The 17,179-nt window shown below is 53.8% G+C and overlaps 2 protein-coding genes across 9 annotated transcripts in view; one reads left to right on the top strand and one right to left on the bottom strand.

Moving 5' to 3' along the window:
* Window positions 1-4,046: 4,046 nt before the first annotated feature.
* Window positions 4,047-10,509, bottom strand: MAVS (mitochondrial antiviral signaling protein). 7 transcript variants are annotated; one of them, XM_063336535.1, is made up of 7 exons: window positions 10,368-10,509; window positions 9,629-9,758; window positions 9,332-9,506; window positions 8,707-8,939; window positions 7,699-8,287; window positions 6,785-6,939; window positions 4,047-6,274 (listed from the first exon to the last, which is right to left on the bottom strand). In XM_063336535.1, the coding sequence occupies exons 2-7, from the start codon at window positions 9,743-9,745 to the stop codon at window positions 5,588-5,590; spliced, it is 1,956 nt and encodes a 651-aa protein (XP_063192605.1). In that variant the 5' UTR covers window positions 9,746-9,758; window positions 10,368-10,509; the 3' UTR covers window positions 4,047-5,587. The 7 variants fall into 7 exon arrangements, with proteins under 7 accessions (XP_063192605.1, XP_063192608.1, XP_063192612.1 ...); XM_063336538.1 differs by having other exon boundaries at window positions 10,378-10,424; XM_063336542.1 differs by lacking the exon at window positions 10,368-10,509 and adding an exon at window positions 10,330-10,353.
* A 203-nt stretch (window positions 10,510-10,712) lies between these two features.
* Window positions 10,713-17,179, top strand: part of PTPRA (protein tyrosine phosphatase receptor type A) — a 125,707-nt gene continuing 119,240 nt past the window's right edge. For both annotated transcript variants that reach the window (XM_063336018.1, XM_063336019.1), the window contains exon 1: window positions 10,713-11,047. The gene's annotated coding sequence lies outside the window, so the exon portion shown is untranslated. The remainder of the gene's footprint in view (window positions 11,048-17,179) is intronic.

Here is a 17,179-nt window from a genome sequence, read left to right as displayed (position 1 = left end):
GGGAGCTCCAGACTGTCACTGCTGATGCTGCCCGTGAGGACGCTCCGTCCCATAGCCATGCTGGAAAGACTCGTCTTGGGAGGCTGCCTCTCTGGGCTGCAATGAGGACACTAACATGAAGTAAAACAGCATCAGATGTTTCTGAGCTCAACACATCCTGGACTAGTAGGGCTCCGGCCTTGTTGGGGAGAGCTAAGGTTTCCCTCCTGCAGAGGAACAGACAGACAGACAGCAGAAAGAAGTCCCGTTCCCCTTCACAAGGCCTCAGAGATCAGACTGGATCCAAACCCCCTCTTCCAGTGAGGGCAGATGGAAACACTCGAGTTCTCCAAAGATCTTGCAAGCGCAGTAGAAAGGACGGTCACAACAAAATGGGAACCAAGACAGGAGACTGAGAAGGAGAGACAAAGAAACAAGGGTCAAGGATTTGGGATACATCTGACCCAATCCAACCCAATCCAGCTCCCCTACAAATCACAACGTAATTTAAGTTGTGATGTAAATTAAGTGCTGATGTACCCTGTTCTTTAAACTCTCTCCCTATGTTTATCAATGCTATGCTAACAACTACAGCAGAAGCCATCCAGGCAGCAGAAAAACTGAGATGACCATAAACAGGGTGCAAGCAGCAAGCAACAGCATGACATTCAAGAGGAAAACAGACTCCCAGGCTCTATTATGCCATAACAGCTCCTGTTGTAACACAATGGAGGTTCCTAGGTGGAATGTTAATTGATGTCTAACATACCTAGAGCACAGTCAAGCGTGGAACTGCAACCCAGTGACCCATGGTGCTCTTCACCTGCATGGCATTAATCTCAGCTCACCGCAATCCTCAGGCATTAATTCGATACCAAAGGGATAAGCCACTGACATTCAAAAAAGGTGTAATAATTTCAGTAAGAATTTGCTGAATTATGGTTGTTGTGGTGAAAACAGGACAAAGAGATGGGTCAAATTTCATCTGTATAATTTTAATATCCTGTTGGGCAAGTGCAGGAAGCATATAAATGATGTTGGTACCAATATAAGATAAGCATAACCTCACTGAATAAAAATAACCCTTCTTCATAAAAGTGTTGGCCTCATTTTGTTAAAAACAACTCACTGAGCTTTGCTGCCTGAAGTTCAGAGCACTGTCAATACTGAGCCCTGAGTGTGTTTCATATACCTGGGTTGTACATCAAGAGTTCTCGCTGGGAAAGCAGAAAGCGAGGAGAGCTAGCAGGCTGTCTCAGCTGTGAACGCACAGCAGAGCCCTTGGGAGCCTCTTCTGTAAGAGGCAGCGTGGAGAGGGCACATAACACTACTGAAAAGGGCTATTTCCATCATGCTGCTTCCTACCTGTCCCCAAAAGGCACGCACCACAGGCTGGCTCACCCCTAGGGCTCCCTCACCAGTGAGGGGTGAGCTGGAGCCAGGCACAGCGGTGGTTTTGGTGATGTTGGTATCTCTTTTGTGCACAGCGGGCGGAGCCCAAAGCTGTTCAGCAGATGAGGAGCGGCACCTGGAGAACAACCACCGCTGCACACCAGAGCTGAACCTATGGCCTTATTTCTCCCACAGAGTCTTACAGCTTGCAACAGCATGCGGCTCAGACCTCTACTTAAAAGCCTTTGGTGCAATTCTCCTCCCAGAACTTGTCTAGTTCCCCTTTGGCAACCACAACATCCTGAGGAGACCTTCTCGCTGCCTCGAGAACCACACTTCCTGTCTTCATCCTGAACCTGCCATCTGGGCTTCCTATGACCTGCTGTGGCGGGCATCCTCTAGACCAGGAACTGTGCTGGACGGAAAACTGTCCCCAGATCCTTTCCAGCTCTTCCTGATATGGACTGATGGCGTCAGCCTTGCTGTGTCACTGCCAGTAGTGCCCTTCAAAGTATTTCCTCTGGCAATGGTTTCATAAACTTCCTGCCCCTCAAGACCCCAGCACAGATCCAGACGTTGGTACAAGCAACAGAGAGGGCTTTACCTGCCCCTTCCACCAGAGAGAGGAGTGCAGATTCAGTGGTTCTTAGCACTGTCTGAACCTACCCCCAAACTCTGAGAGGTCACCTCTAGTCTCTGGGATACTGGAACAGGAGGTGTCACCTCAACATGCCCAATACGCAACCCCAAAGATCAAAGGAAGGGTCTTACTGGAACTGGCTGCCCAGAGGCGGACTGAGGAAGATGCATGGAAGCCCAGCAGATGCTCCTCAATACGCAGGCAAGGGCTCTTCAGGACATCCAAACACATCTCCACAGCAAGGGAAACGGTCCAGCTCCCACAGACAGAGTTGCTTAAATTGTATATGGCAAAAGTTATACCAACAGCCTTCTCTAATTAAAAGCACCTGTCTTCTTAAATGGGAAAACCAAGGTGCATGAACTTGAGCAACCCCCCAAAAAAAGCTGAGGAGGGCTGTTCGGATCCTTCTTTGCAGCCCCCACTCCCTGAGCAGGTACGTTAGGTGAATTAATTCTCCAGCCAACTTCTACATGAAAACTTTCCTTCCTCCACAGAGGTTTCAAAAGCTGAGATACGTCCCCCTCATCTTACAAACACACACAGCAACATCACAAGTTGAGCGTGAAGTGGCAAATCATTTTATTACACAGTTAGTAAAGGCTTTTTTTTTTTCTTTTTTTAAAAGATTTGCAGGGACACAGTTCCCTCCTGCAGGTTCACCTGCTGATCCCGCTTTAAAAGTGCTACATTGCGACTGTGAAAATACTGGCACTTCACAGCAGAAAACTGAAGGTGTGCTTTCTTCGAGTCTGAAGTGGTGATAAATGAGCTGTTTCACAAAAGTGATTTGACGTGAAAAGGCAAAGCATACAAGCCATTGCTAAAAAGTAGTAGGAAAATACGTGAAGAATTTTGCAGGCGAGTAAAGCATCAGAGAAGAGGGCCTTGGTACAGATGCTGCTGGTTTGGGATCTCACAGACTTCCTCCGAATCACGCAGAAAGCATGTGAAGGCACACACCCCCTCCCCTTTTAATGAATTTTGGGATGGATACTGCAGTGTGGTTATGTAGGTTCACGTACGCTGCTTTAAGATACATATTCTGCTTTATTTCAGTACAATACTCACGAGCCTTTTAACAAGGTGAAAGGATTTGGGGAGATTTCTTTACTCACTGCAAATAAAGAGCAATTCTTAGTGCTGAAAACTGCAGCTTTCACAGGGAGGTGACAGGTCTCTTCCAAGCCCTCACTGACAAAATTACAAAAGCTGAGGAAAAAATACCAGCTTACTGGGGACCACTGAAGGGGAATCCCAGGTCCTTCTTCCTGCTTGCAGGGAGGTTTTGGACAAGTCACCACATTGCCTTCAAATGGGGAAGACAGCCCCCATGTTCCCTCTCCCAGCAGAGGAGGTCAAGGGTATTTAAAAGCACTGTCCCTTCCTCTGAGGGATAATGCACTGGGCGCTGAGCAAGCGATGAACATCTCAAGTTCACCTGGAGAGCAGCCCCATCAGATCAAAGTCAACACCTCACTATTGCTTATATTTATTGTCCTTATCATTTAAGGGAGGCACTTCTTGCATTTTTGGGCAAAGGGGAAGTGGTAGGAGGGAGGAACAGCTGTTTGCCCCATTACAGGGTTGACAGACCCTTCCCACTGCAGGCTGAGCTCCAGGTATGATGGCTGCACTTTGCGGCCAGGTGTCAGGGAGCTCATCTCCCTCCTGCCCCCCTGCCAGCAAGAAGGTTGTATTTCAGGAATTTCCGTTAGCCAAATGGAAGGTATCCAGAAGGAATAAGTTACTGGACACAGTAAAGCAGGGAAGATGCAACAGCCTGGATTAGGAGTGCAGCCTGGCCGTCAGCACCAGGCCAATGCAACAGTTTAATGCCCACGGCATCCTTGCGGGCTTGCCGGATTCAAACCGTGGCAGCCCGTGGCACGAGCCTTCTGCTCTGCAAATCCACCACCAGATCGACAGACATTTTGCTCAGTCCTGCCTCCTGTCACAGCTCCCCTGTTGCCCACACAGCAGGTCACGAGAGGGTAGGACAACCCGAACATCTGCACTGGCATCTTTAGAGCTTAAAAAAAAAAAAAAAAAAAGATAAATCCTCTAGCTACAATAACCCTCTAACTATGAAAAAAAGTAGTTCTGTTACTTTTGTGCCCCTGTGCTTTTGGGAGGGAGTACATGAGAGATGGCAAACAACCTGCAGGTGCAGCAACACAAGCGGGCATCACTAAACTCTGCCTGGAGTTAGAAATGTGTGCCAGCAGCAACTGAGCAGGGTCGCTTCTGCCCCCAAAAGCTGCCCTGGGCAAGGGGAAGTTGGGATATTTATTTGGGTCTGAGGATTTTATTTTAGAAATTTTGCAAGCCCAATCCCCTTGCACTCCAAGCTGATCTCTGGGGATAGCAGGAAAATTATGGGCTGTAATTTTAAATGGGACCTTCAAGATAACCCAGAGCATCTCAGCCACCAGTTATGGCCTCCCTGCAGTGCACAGGGTTGATCCTATTTGTGTCGTAGGCTAGACCCAAGCTTCCTATTTTCCTATCCCACAGTACCAGGTGTTGGGAAAGGCAAGAACTATATCCACCCTCCTAGCCAGGCTCAAAAAATACAGCCAAAAGAGCAAAGACGCCCAACAATCCTGTGTGGAACCAAGTCTGCTTAATGCTGGCATTGCATGAAATGTTCTTCTTAAAGCATAAACCCTTTCCCTGCTTGGAGCAGGGTGACATGATGCTGATCCTCGAGAAAGCTGGTTAGATGTGGCTCTTTCCTGACCCTCAGCTTTATGCCCAGGATGTCAGTGCTGCATGAATCAATCCCAGAGCCCATCTGCGATCCTCAGGACCAGGGGATGATGCTCCAAAGCAAGCACCGAAGCAGGACAACAGCTCCTGGGAAAGGAGCTAGCTTATACGGAGTCTGGCCTGGTGTTTTCTCATCATGGGGCCATCTCTCGTCACGAATGAGCAGAAGGCAGAGTGACTTGCTGCACCGGGGTCCTGCCCATGCACCCAGCACCGAGGGAAAGGAGCAGCAGAGATGAGCCAAGGTCCCAGCAGCACAGCTGGAGACACCAAGTAAGGCAAATATAAGGCACCTGGTGAAGGCTGCTGCACGCACCCTTGGACACATTTTCAAGCCGAGATGAACAGAGCGAACAAGATCAGCTCCACTTTTACAGAACATCTGTAAAACCTCTCCTTGCTGCACTGCCTGGAGGGACCCGGGGCAGGGTCACCCTTGGGACAACCAGGACATGTTTCCCTAGGACCAAACAAGGAAGACATGGAGAATCGCCATAAGAACTTTCTTTTTTGACTCAAGGGATCACTCCCTGAGCGAGAGCCTCTCTATAGGTGTAAAAGGAGAAGGCTACAGGCAAGAAGATGCTTGGGAAACGGGGTGGGGGGAACAGACCTAAACCCAACAGCATCATGCAACCAAGGCCCCTTCCAGCAAAACTTCCAGAAAGAGATTTAGCAACACCTCTACCACCCCCCTGCTGCTGCTCCTCTTCAGGCTTCAAATGCATTGGCCAAATTCCTACTACAAAGAGGAATCGCACAGGCTGAGTGACAGTCATGGCATCCCATCCACTCACTCCAGCGCTATTTCTGCAATCGAGCGTACACCAGAAATGCCACAGCTGAAATCACAGCGATACCCACAGCTGTAACGGTGTATGGCAGGGACGGTCCATTGCTGTCCCCTGGGGGGACTCTGGCCTGAGATGAGCTGGTCGCAGTGCTACGGCCTCCGTTTGAGACATGAGCCGGACAGTTTCCAAGGGGACCGGCTCCATCTTGGAGGTCGCTGCCTGCCCCAAGCTGGATGCTGGGGTCATGATCCACGTGGACCTCCTGAGTGCCCAGGGAGGTGCTGTCCAAGCTCAGAGGTGGACAGGAGTCTCTGCTTGCTCCAGCTGCCTCCTCTCCCCTGGGGTCTTCATGAGCTGCTGGAGCCGGGCATCCCAAGGGGACTCTGGAGAGTGTTTCTCCTGAGCTCGAGCTATCTGTGCTTATCATGATCGGGTCACTGCTGAAGGTGAGGCTATCAGATGCTCCAGAATAGGGGCCGCTGGGCCCACAAGAGCTCGGGCATCTGCCAGTCGCCCCTGGTCTCCCCCCATCCATGGAGAGGAGGACACCCGGCTTGCTGAGCTCCACATCCCTCTCCATGTTGTTGCAAGGTGCCCAGATGCTCGTGGCAGAGCTCACCTGGGGTGCCATCCTCCCAGACGTGCCTTCAAAGCTTCCTGCAACAGTCTGGAGAGGGTCCACCGAGGCCAGGAGGACCTTTGGGAAACAAGGAGAGGGGCTGGATGCCACAGGGAACACCTATCTGGCCTGGTCTCAGGCACCCGTGTCATGCAACAAGCCCACTTCGTCACTCAACCACTGCATCTCCAGCCACTAACAGGAACGTTGGGTCACAGGTAACTACGAGGAGTAGGGAGTTGTTGGGGCTCTGGGGAGCCTTTGGGATTTGGGGAGATACGGGGGATTTGGGAAGGAATGGGAGAAAAGCAGTGACGAGAAGGGGGGAAAGAGGCACCTGGAAGCCAGGAGACTGACTGACAAGTCAAGGAGGGGAAATAAGGAGTCAAAGTCTGACAAATCTCGGCTCCCTTGTCCCATGCTGCAAACTATAGCGTCCGGATAGGGACATGAACACAGTGGAGAAAAAAAGCCCTGAATAAACTCGCCACCAGCTCAAAATCTTACACTGCAGCAGAAAATCTCCTGCCAGGGGGAGCTCGCAAGGACCTGAATGAAATGCAAGTGGTAACAGGAAAGGTCACCTACTTTCTCCTTTGTCAGCATGGAGGGGGTGCTGCTGGCTGTATCCTCCACGGGCTGGTTTCTCTCTTGTACAGGAGGCTTCAGGGAGGTGTCGCAGGATGGGGAAACATCTCTGGGTGCAGGGGTAGCAACTGGGGTGGTTGTTTCCATCCAAGTATCTGTTGGGGACAAAACAAAATGTATTACATTAATCTGGAGACCTAGAAGGTGAGTTTTGCTCTTCTTCAAGGACACTGCAACAGCATACTCCCAGAGCTGAGAAGGCTGCACAGGGAGCAGGACCCAGCATCGCTGAATGCCACCCGTGTGGCCCTGGCTCTGCTGCGTCACCAAAGCTCTCCTCATAGGTACAGGTAAACCAGACAGCACCAGGAAGCCAGCACCCCCAATCTGTTCCTCCCTTTGAGAGTGAGGTGGCCCCAGGCTACTAAAATGGGGGTGCAGAGACATTCAATCGGGGTGTTCTACATTAGAAATGAAGCAAGTGCCTCTGCCAAGCCCTGGTCAGGATGTTGTGCCAAAATACAGCGAGCAACAGCAACTAGAGGGAAAACCAGGGGAACACAAGCAGCAAGGTTGGATTTCTGCACAACCCAAGCTCTCTCCCTTCCTGGAGGAGGTCACTGCGGCCCAGGAGATGGAAAAGGAGGGCACAGAGAGCTGTTCTCTGCACCTCCATGAGTGCTCATGAGCCCCAAAGGCAGACAAAACCTTGGGCTGTCCTCTACCAAGAGCCACAGCTACCACTGTTCTTTGGGAGGGTCTGCATGGCCTCCCAGCGGGGCCCTACCCCACACCTGCACCTTCTCTGCCACTCTCCATCCTCCCTGTCAAGCAGGATGAGCAACAAGCAGCACCTTCAACCCTGCTCCCCATCAGCACAGTGGCTACATAGAACTGCTGGGAAGGAAACCCACCTTCATCTCCTCTATGCTCTTGCAGCATCATGACCTGCTTCTGCTCCGCATCAAACTGCTGCTGTATGAGGAGGGGGCTGCGCACATCCACGAAGCTGCCCAGGGTCTCGCTATGCTCAGAGCTGGGCACAGCTGGTTTTTTTGACAGTGAGTTTGGGGGCTGCTGCCCTGTGCTGCGAGCGGTCTCTTCCAGCCTTGGGGGTGACACAGTGGAGATGTAGACATCCTCTTCGGGCTCATTCCTGGGCTGCTCAGGGCTGCAAGCAACACCTGTGTCCCTTGGCAGAAGAGACCTTCCCAGACCCAAGCGTGGTGCACCACGTTGCAGGTGGTTGGCATTCCCAAAACACCCGTTGTCCACACACACTGGGTGCTGCTGGCGGCTCAGCCAGTCCTGGCCCCACTCAGGGGTGACAGCCGATGGCACAGCCACGCTGGCTGCTACAGGGGTCCCTGCTGACACCTGTGTGGCCTTAGTGGGGTGTGGGAGATGCCCCTCTCCACTGTGCCCATCACTCACTCCATCATGGACTATGCTCCCAGGTGGAGGTGGTCGGGGACTTTCTTGTTCCAGGAGGTTTTTAGGGAGCTGGAAGGAAACGAGCTGTGTTAAATTTCTGTGCCACGATGAAGGAATCAGGGACCACCAAGGCCCCAAACTCTGACCCAGTGACCCACATAAGCCTGGTGATGAAGGGGGTCTCTCCTTGACACCCATGACAGGGCTCACAGGAGGTCTGCATGGGGTCAGGGGCGGTGGAGGGGAGCCTGGACTAACAGAGTGGACCCTGCACTCCCACCCATAGAGGGGAAGCAGGAGAGGGGAGCACTTATATAGGCTATAACTTACCAGATGCAGCAAGCATGCAGCAGAGATCAGCAGCGAGAGGCTGCCTGCGCTGTCCCTGAATGAGCCTGGCCCTACCACGGGCTCCCCACACCCTACTGCACCAACACTCTGGTCTAAAAGCGACCTTTGTGTCCCTGTCTGACGCGTGCCCTGCTTACCGATTCCTGCACCGGGGCCCTGGCATCCAGGTCTGTGCTCGCAGTGGTGGCATCACTGGGCAGGAGAGGTGGACGGCTGCTGGCAGGCAGGTCTTGGCGTGGCTGCTCAGCCAGCACGGCTCCTGGAGCAGGTTTCGGTCCTGGGGACAGCGTCTGGGCACCGATGGAGGAGATGGCAGGATGGCCAACATTGGCTGCTGGAGGGAGGGAGGAAGCAGCAGGAGCCGGGGGACCTGGAGGAGCCAAGGCTGTTTGTGAGTGGGGATGTCAAGGGAAAAGCCAAAACGAGGCAGAGGATGAGCACGGGGCCAAGGCAACCCCTCATGTGCTCTGTTCCCACATCAGCCAAGCCTGCAGCACCCCTTAATTCACCTTTCCGTTTCCCCTCAGGCAAGAAACCCAGCCCACTGCCAACCCAAGCACCTTCAAACAGGGACCCTGCCATCCTCAGGCATGTCACCACAGAGAGGGACATCCTTGGGGACGGTCACAGACACCCCCAGGCCCCTAGGAAGCCAGGGCAGGGAGAGAGGCCAGCTGCTTGGTGCACATCAGGAGACGTGGCTCAGGTCCTCATCTCCACCAGACCCCCGGGGCAGCAGCCAGGGATGACCAGGCTACTTACAGGCTTGCCAGGATTCATATATGTGCTGCAGCTCATCAGCCAGGTGCCCTGCATTGTTCTGGCGCAGCGCGTCGATGAGATCCAGCACCCAGCCCTGCCGGCATTTCAGGTGCTGGTAAAACTTATAGACGGTCGCCTGGCTCCCCCGCATTTCCTCCCGGGCGTGAAGCTCATCCTAAATGAAACACACAGCGGATCTAAGGGAGGGTCTGGCTTAGAGCTAAAGCAGTTATATATTTTGCCTGCACTATACATTGGGGAAGGAGCCTGTCAGGACTCAGAAAAGCAGGGAATTACCCTGTCAGCATCGGTCAGGCAGCTCAGGGAATCGGCCAGCGACGCCACACGGATGTGCCTAAAATTCTTGAGGTTTTTCAAAATGTAGTCGTACACTTTGTCTTCGGCAAAACCCATCCTGGCTCAGCACCTGCCGTGAGACACAGAAAGACAACGTGAGCAGAGGGCTGCTGGCCACGCTCGGCTTCTCGACAGGCCCCTGGATTGGGCTTTTCCATAGGAACCTGGAGGAATCGGCACAGGGGGAAATCGTAGGCGGAAAACACACAAGGAAAAATCACTCGGGTTAAAGTTCGACTCGCGACTCTGCCCTCACAAACCCAGCCCCTCCAGCGGCTCCCCAGCCACTACTCATTCGGGTGGATCCCAGCCCGGCCGCGCCAGGCGAACCGGGCCTAGGCCGGGATCCTGCTCCAGGCCGCGGGCGAGGCGGCCTCCCCCCGCGGGGCGAGGACGGCGGAGGAGAAGCAATAACGCGCCTTCCCGCGGGGAAATGGCGGCCGGGGAAGGGCCGGCCGCGGCGGGACGCTGCGCGCTCTCTCCACCCTGCCCCGCAGCTCGGCCTTTCCGCTCCCGGGAGGCGGGTGGGGTGGGGTGGAATAAGTTTATTTGCTTGAAAATAAACTTAAAAATCACACACACACACACACACACACACACACACACACACACACACGTCCCCGCTCGGCTCCGCCACCAACCGGCCGCACTCCATCCCCCCGCGGCAGGACCCCCCTACCTGCGCCCACCTCGGCCTCACGCCCCAGGGAGCTCGCTGAGCACGCCCCACCCCTCCGCTGATTGGCCGCCGCGCACGCCCGTCGCGTTGATGGACAGGCGGCGCGAGGAGCGGGGCGGGGGGAGTGCCCGCTTTCTCCTCCCCGGGGCTGGACCCCATGGCGGCGGGACGGGAAAGGGGGGGCGGAGGGTCCCCCTTTCCCGTTCCGCCCGCGGGACGGGGCCGCCTTCCCGGCACCGGCAGATGGCAGCACCGTAACGGCAACCTCTCCCCCCCGGGCACCTGGCGGAGGGATCCTGCTGTGTCCGCACGGCCCCGCCCCTCGCCCCGCCCCCCTGGCCCCGCCCCGGCCCTGTCAGCGCAGCGCGCCCTGCATGGAGCCGCACCATGGCGGCAACGGCGGCAGGAGCGGGCGGGCGGCTGCCGGGGCGCCGCTGAGGGCCGGCAGCCCCGCGGCGGGGCGCTGAGGGGCGGCGGCGGCGCCTTCCCCCCCCTCCCCTTCCCCTTCCCCTCCTTTTTTTCCCTCCCCCCCTCCGCCCCCGACCCCCGCGCCCTCCCCCGGCGCGGCGTCCATGGTCGCGGCCGGCCGCCGCGGCGTCGCACCGGAGACGTTGGGCGGCGGCGAGAGCCAGCGAGGGAGAAGGAGCGGGCCCGGCCCGGCGCCGCCCGCCGCCCTGCAGGTGAGCGACCGCCCGACGGGGGGGGACGGGCCCGGGGTTGTTATGGTGACGCGGGGGTCGCCGGGCGGGGCCTCTCCGGGCGGCACCCACGCGTGTCCGCGGCCTCTGCGTGGGGCTCGGCTGGGCCTGGCCTGGAGTCCCACCTCGCCCTCCCCACCCCCAACCCCCGCCGTGGGTTTTATTTTTTAATAGTAAAAACTAAAAGTGAATCGTGGGTTGGGGTGCGTGAACTTCCGCACGTGGGTCTGCAGCCCCCTCCTGCCCTGCTGCCGTGGGGGCGGACAAGGGGGTCCGAACTGGGAATGGGACCCCCCTCCGACACCCTGCAGACAGGGCATGCCGCTGGGCCACAGTCTGACCCTGCGATCGCCAGCCGCCTCCTCCCCACCACGGCTCGCCTCGCCCTGCCGCATGATGGCCAGGCTCCGTGGACACCATCACGCAGGACGCCGGGGGTCCGGCACTGGGCCCCCCATGAGTGAGCCGCCCACCAGCCGTCCTGGGCCTGACCCACGGCCTCCTCCACAGCTCTTGGCCTGTGCTGGGGACATAACGCTTCTTTTTGGGAGTGGTATGCCAGCCAGCCCTGTAGGCTGCTGGCCTGGCTCCTGCCCTATGCCATCCCTCAGGGAGATGCTCCAAGCTGGAGTGTTGGAGGGGACAACTCTCCTCGCCACCAGGTCCGAGGGCTGTGTCCCCTCCTTGCTGGTGTCTCCTGGCACATCCCAAATGGGAATGTACGGGCTGCCACGCTCCGGGCTCTCTCATGCTCGAGTAGATGCATCCTCCCTCCTCGGCCAGCACTTGCTTATTTCTGATCTTGGATGTCATCAAGGGTGGAAAATGTGACAGGAAGGAAGGGAGGCTTTTTTTCCTCTTGCTAAATATGGACTGACATTAAAACCCAAATACTGTCGTGAAAGGAATCCCAGCCCCTGTTTGTTGGAGGAGGGAAAAACGATGTTTTCTGGCTTTTCGGCTGTGAGGTTCCAGCTGGGAAGTTTCGCAAGGAGCGGCGGGGTCCTTGCTGAGAGCCTCAGGAATTTACTTGCTTGTTCGCAGGACACTCTCTGTGGTGTATTACGCTAAAAAAATTAGTCATCCCTTCTCTGCCTGTCTGTGGCTGGGGGGAGCTTGCTGCGATCGTGCAGGATGCTTTGAAATCGCTTAGGGATTTCTCCTCTCCTGTACAAGGACTTCTAGAAATGAACGGAGTGCGGGCAAATAAATCCGCAGCCACTGCAGGAGTTTTTCATCCTTCTTTATTTTAATTCCTGTTGCTGCGGCTGCCAGTGGCAGGGAAGGAGATGCACAGGGTGGCCGCAGCTGATGCAGGGAACTGCCAGGTTTGCATGGAGGATTTATGTCTCTCTGTGTCAAGAATCAGATGCAAACTCATGCCGTTATTCCCACGGTGAGGCTGGGAAACTAGCTCAATGATGAGGAATGGAACCCTGGGGATGGTCACTGTGCTACCAGTTCCCCCAATAACTTCTGCTGTGACCAAGGTGAAGACCCAGGATGTTTTGAGGGGGCATGGACTGCAGCTTCGCTGGGACCTGGCGGTGCTGGGCGAGAGAGGTTTGTTGTCTGTTCTGGGCAGAAAATGAGCCCTGCCATGTTCCTCCTCCACACGTTCCTCTCCGTCCCTTTTGGAGAGCTTTTTGGGGTGTATCTGTGTGAAGCTCTGGGGCATTTGCCTGATCTTTATAAAAACAGTTTGTTAAAGCAGTGGGGGGATACTGGGAGGTGCTGAAAATAGATGTTTCCCGTTTCCAGCGGCATTGCTATCCTGGCATTGGTGCGGCTGTATTGTTTTCAAGCTAATAGGATACATAGCTCTGCTTTTCTGAAATGTCACTCTCAAATAACTGATGCTTTGTGCGGATCCATGATATTGGTCCAAGTCCAACATCAACATCCTTGTGGAAGAGTAGTTTGAATTCCCTCTCTCCCCGTCTCCTCCCGCCGGTGACCTACATCTGTTCTCCTCAAAACCTCTATGTTCGCAGCAGGATGGCAGATCCCAATCCAGTGGGAAGGGAGCAGATTGTGTCCTCAGCCGTGCTCGGCCTGCAGGTCTGCCGTAACTGCTTTGGGTAAGGCAGTGCTGAGCCACAGCTGCACGGTCATGGTCTGCGTGATGCCTCAGAACACTGGGGAGCGTGGGGTGGGTTATTTTGGGTAGAACAGAGCGCCCGTGTGCTTGCATAGGGTCAGGAGCAGTGCAGCAGATGCACAAGCTGCTGACTGGCACTTTATTCTTGGTGTTATATAGGAAGGAGGTCAGACCTTATGTCTGCTTTCTGGTCTCATTCACAAATTGCGTTTTCCTCTTGAAATAAAACAAATCCCCGGGCTTTCCTGTTGCGGTGGAAATCATTTGAATGTGACCAGGTCCGTAAGCATCTCTGAAGCCCACGGACCGGAAGAAACACTAGAGCAAAGAGGTAGGAAATGTCCGCATTTATAGCAGTGGGCTGATTCAACTCCCTGCTCTTAACTCTTTCCCTCCTGCTTTTGGTGAGATCCAGCTGTTTTTCTTCCAGGCTTGGAAGCTGAGGAGAGTGTCGCCTGCTCTTTAGATGGATTGCAAAATACTGCTGGGTTTTGTACATCATGTTTATGTGGTTTGGGGTGGAAAAGGATTGGGCTGTTGGGGGTATGCGGTTATCCGAATCAGATAACCGGAATGTCGGCAGTCACATTAGGAAGGATTAATATTTAATATATGGGGTATGAACCATTGTCCTTAATCACTATCTGAAGGGCTTAGGAAGAGATTTACCAATAAGCAAGTGATTCCTGAACTGTCCAGAATGATTTCTTGCATCTTCATTGGGAGCAGCTGGTCCTGGATATTGATAGAGGCTGGCCTGATCCTGTTCTTCCTGCTGTCTTCCTAGTGTTTGTAAGTGGCTTTCCTCATGAGTGCTTTCTTCTCATTGAAGTCACAAAAAATTTTGGAAACCGTTTTTCTCTGATACAACTCACATGGCTTTCCTGTAAGCTGTAGTACCTGTTAGTGCTTGAAACTTAGGTGTGTAGCCAAAGCTCGTGGGAAATGTGTCTTGGGCTACATGGGCACTGTCACATTCACCTGCCCAGCCACGAGTCCGGAGCTGGCTCATTCCTGCTTTTCTCTGGCTAATGTCTTCAGGAGACCTTGAATTTCATGTGTGCTTCTAGCGTGGTCCTGGAAACCCTTGTGATGGCTGTGCTGCTTTCCATGTCTGCCCCACGTTGACCCATGTGGAGTTTTTTGCAGCGTAAGGTGTTTTGTAGTACAGCAAGGTACGGTCCGCCCGTTGGGGTTGGGTGCCACTGTGTTTGCGCGAGAAGGAGGTGATGGTGGGGGAAACTTCAGGGCACAGAAATGATCAATCTCCACTGCCGCGTGTCCAGTGGGACTAAATCTAGCCTCCAGGCACTGTGCACCAACAGCACAGGCACTCATGGGGCACTTGCTTGTTCCAAACCTTGATGTCCACCCCACCCATGGTCCTCAAGCTCACCGCCTTGTACACTCGCTGCTCGCACGTGCGCTGTACAACTGCAGTTGATGGAGGCCTGCGTGTCCTGCAGGTCGGTGTTGAGCTGGTTTGGGGTTCGGAAGCAGACGTGGGAGGTGGAGGTCTCACTGTGACTCTGGTAGGACTACCAGGGTTTGACTAAATTTGAGGGTTGTCTCTTTGTCTTGGGAAACCCTGCATTAGGGTGCATGCCTGTGTCCCCCTTCCCTCCCTGCCCTGAGTCAAAACTCGCGTAACTGAAAGCATCATCCGTGGCCATCAAACACGCTTTTGCTGTGGATATACTTATGGTACTGCTGTGTTTATGGTGTCTGCAGTTTTGATGGTGGAAGTCAAAACAACGGAGTGTGGGTTGGGTTTTGGCATGTTGGTCATGTAGGAAATCCTGATGGCTACTGTAACAGGTGTGGGGGTTAGTAATCTTTTAAAAAAATGGAGTGGAGACTGCTTTTTTCCCCAAACACCTGTGGGAGAGCACCTCTTTTATTCGATGTGCAAAGAGATTGCTTGCTTAGGCAGCAGTGAGTCCTCTTTATTCCAGAATAATTTGTTGTCCTAATTCATTCCTGTTGAAGCAACTCTGTTTTGCATGGAATAATTAGTACTAATTTGGTCCTGGGATGGAGAACAAGAGTTCTCCGACTTCAGAAGAGTAGACAAGATGCTCTTATGCTAACCTCTGCCTCTCCTGCGTGAGTCAGGTTGTGCCATGCCATCCCTCCTCTAAAGCAAAATTAAAACCTGTATGTGAGGCGAAACATCCCATGTTGGTAGGAGGGAGCAGGAGATGTAGGTGTCACCAATTTTAAGTCTTCTGCTGTTGCAGGGAGCTGAGGACATCTGTGGTGAGGGGGAACAGACCACCACCTCCTTCCTTCTTGGCTAACACTGAGGAACACCGAGGAACAAATAAACAAAAATGTTCCCACTGCGCTGATGTAAAAAGCTTCTTCTGAGCAGGTCCGGTGTGTTGGTGTATTCCTGGCGCCCTGGCCAAGTACTTGAGACCTTTTTATTGCGATAATGAGGGCTTCCACATCCTGCCCCACAGTCTAACTTAAGCCACAGCTATTTTCTGTTACTTCCGGGAAGACATCCCTGTTCTCCCTTCCTTTGCGTAGTGAAGGGAAGCCAGCCAAATTCCTTCCCTCCCCCAGATGCCTGCGTGTTTGAAGAAGGGGAGGTGCAGGCATCCTTCCTGGCTTCCCCAGCGTTTACCTGGGAAGCATGAGATGAATTACGGTGCGAAGATACTGCAGCCAGGATCTCCCCTACCTGTCTTGCAGCCACCTTCCTTGGCGCTGGTAGGTTCATCATTTCTGCTGGCGGGGGTGGTGAGCACCGAGGCTGTGTCCTCATTTTACAGAGTGCTGCATGAACGTCTCTTCTGGCTGAGCCCTGGAGGCAGTGGAAATGGGGGATGTCTAGCCTGGAAATCCCAGCTGGCAGGAGACATGCTGCGAGTGAGACAGGCTTCCCAGTGTCTGGACACCTGACTGCCAGAAACCTTGGCTGATGGATGGTACCTGCCTGCAGGGTTAGATGGGGGATTTTAAGACCTGCATTCATAACTTGGGGGTCCGGAATGCTGTTTGTCGCTCCAAGATAGATTGATAAAAGCATGTAACAGGCTTATTGCAGAGGTGCTGCGGCAGCATACCAATCTTAAAAACAGAGTTCAGCATGTTCGAGCTTGTATGTTTTGTGTATCCAACTTAAGTAATAGGTGACAGGAAACCTTGATTCAGGTATGAGCAGTGAATCAATCAACACTGGATTGCTCTGTGGTTGAGTCGCCCCCCCCGCCCCTTGGGATGACTGTCTTCCCATATCATGCCTGATGTTTCGAAATAACCTCTCCAAGTTATGATTGTTCTGATGATCTAAAACCCAGGGGTTTAGCTCACTTTGGTCTCCACCCTGTTGGCGGTGACTTTGCTCCAGGGCTGCAGAGAGCAGCAGACATTTTTGGTTTAACTGCTGAAGGTAGGATGTCTCTCTGTATCTCTGCTCAGATGCTCTCCTCCAAGGAGGCGGGGATCCTCTGACCAGAAGGCAACTTGTCAATGGTTTCCCCAAAACTGGTACCCAACTATCCTCGCTTGTCTTCTGTGCATCCAGTGTGTTGTCTTTTGTGTCTGTTATTTATAGCGTATGGTCTGGTGCGCTCACAGAGGCTCATCTTTAACTTTGGTTGACCAGGTGGTAGGAAGAGCAGTGATCAGAAGTGGTGTGAAAATGGGATGGACTAGGCAGCTTTTGGGGCTTCTCTGGAGGGTCGCTGCTCCGGGGAGTACTGATAATAGCTACAACTAAGTTGTTTAGCCATAGTGGTGAACCTTACGGTACTTGCACACCAAGAAGCAGATCCCCCTGTAATCCCTGGGATTGTGTGAGTCTATCCTTTGCTTGTGACCCTGCGTTTTCAGAGTTGGTGTTTCCATGCATACTCTGGGGATTTCAAACACTTCAGTCACAAACTGCAGCTGGCTGAGGGCTGATATTACTAATCTGTGTTAGTAAATTACGTCATAGTACATGTCAGAGAGCGTTCTGCAGCCAGGAAATCTGTTCCTGGCCTCAATGTGCGTTGCAACCA

The sequence above is a fragment of the Chroicocephalus ridibundus genome, chromosome 5, assembly GCF_963924245.1.
Source record: "Chroicocephalus ridibundus chromosome 5, bChrRid1.1, whole genome shotgun sequence".
NCBI lineage: Eukaryota > Metazoa > Chordata > Aves > Charadriiformes > Laridae > Chroicocephalus > Chroicocephalus ridibundus.
This window is presented reverse-complemented; position numbering and strand designations above follow the sequence as displayed.

What these genes read in the sequence shown, in the direction of transcription:
- MAVS (XM_063336535.1), bottom strand. Translation starts at nt 9,745, where the DNA reads ATGGGTTTTGCCGAAGACAAAGTGTACGACTACATTTTGAAAAACCTC. An exon ending in GGGCCCCGGTGCAGGAATCG is followed by an intron (nt 8,288 to 8,706) that starts GTAAGCAGGGCA and finishes GTTTCCTTCCAG; the next exon opens with CTCCCTAAAAACCTCCTGGA. An exon ending in CCATGCTGACAAAGGAGAAA is followed by an intron (nt 6,275 to 6,784) that starts GTAGGTGACCTT and finishes TGTTTCCCAAAG; the next exon opens with GTCCTCCTGGCCTCGGTGGA.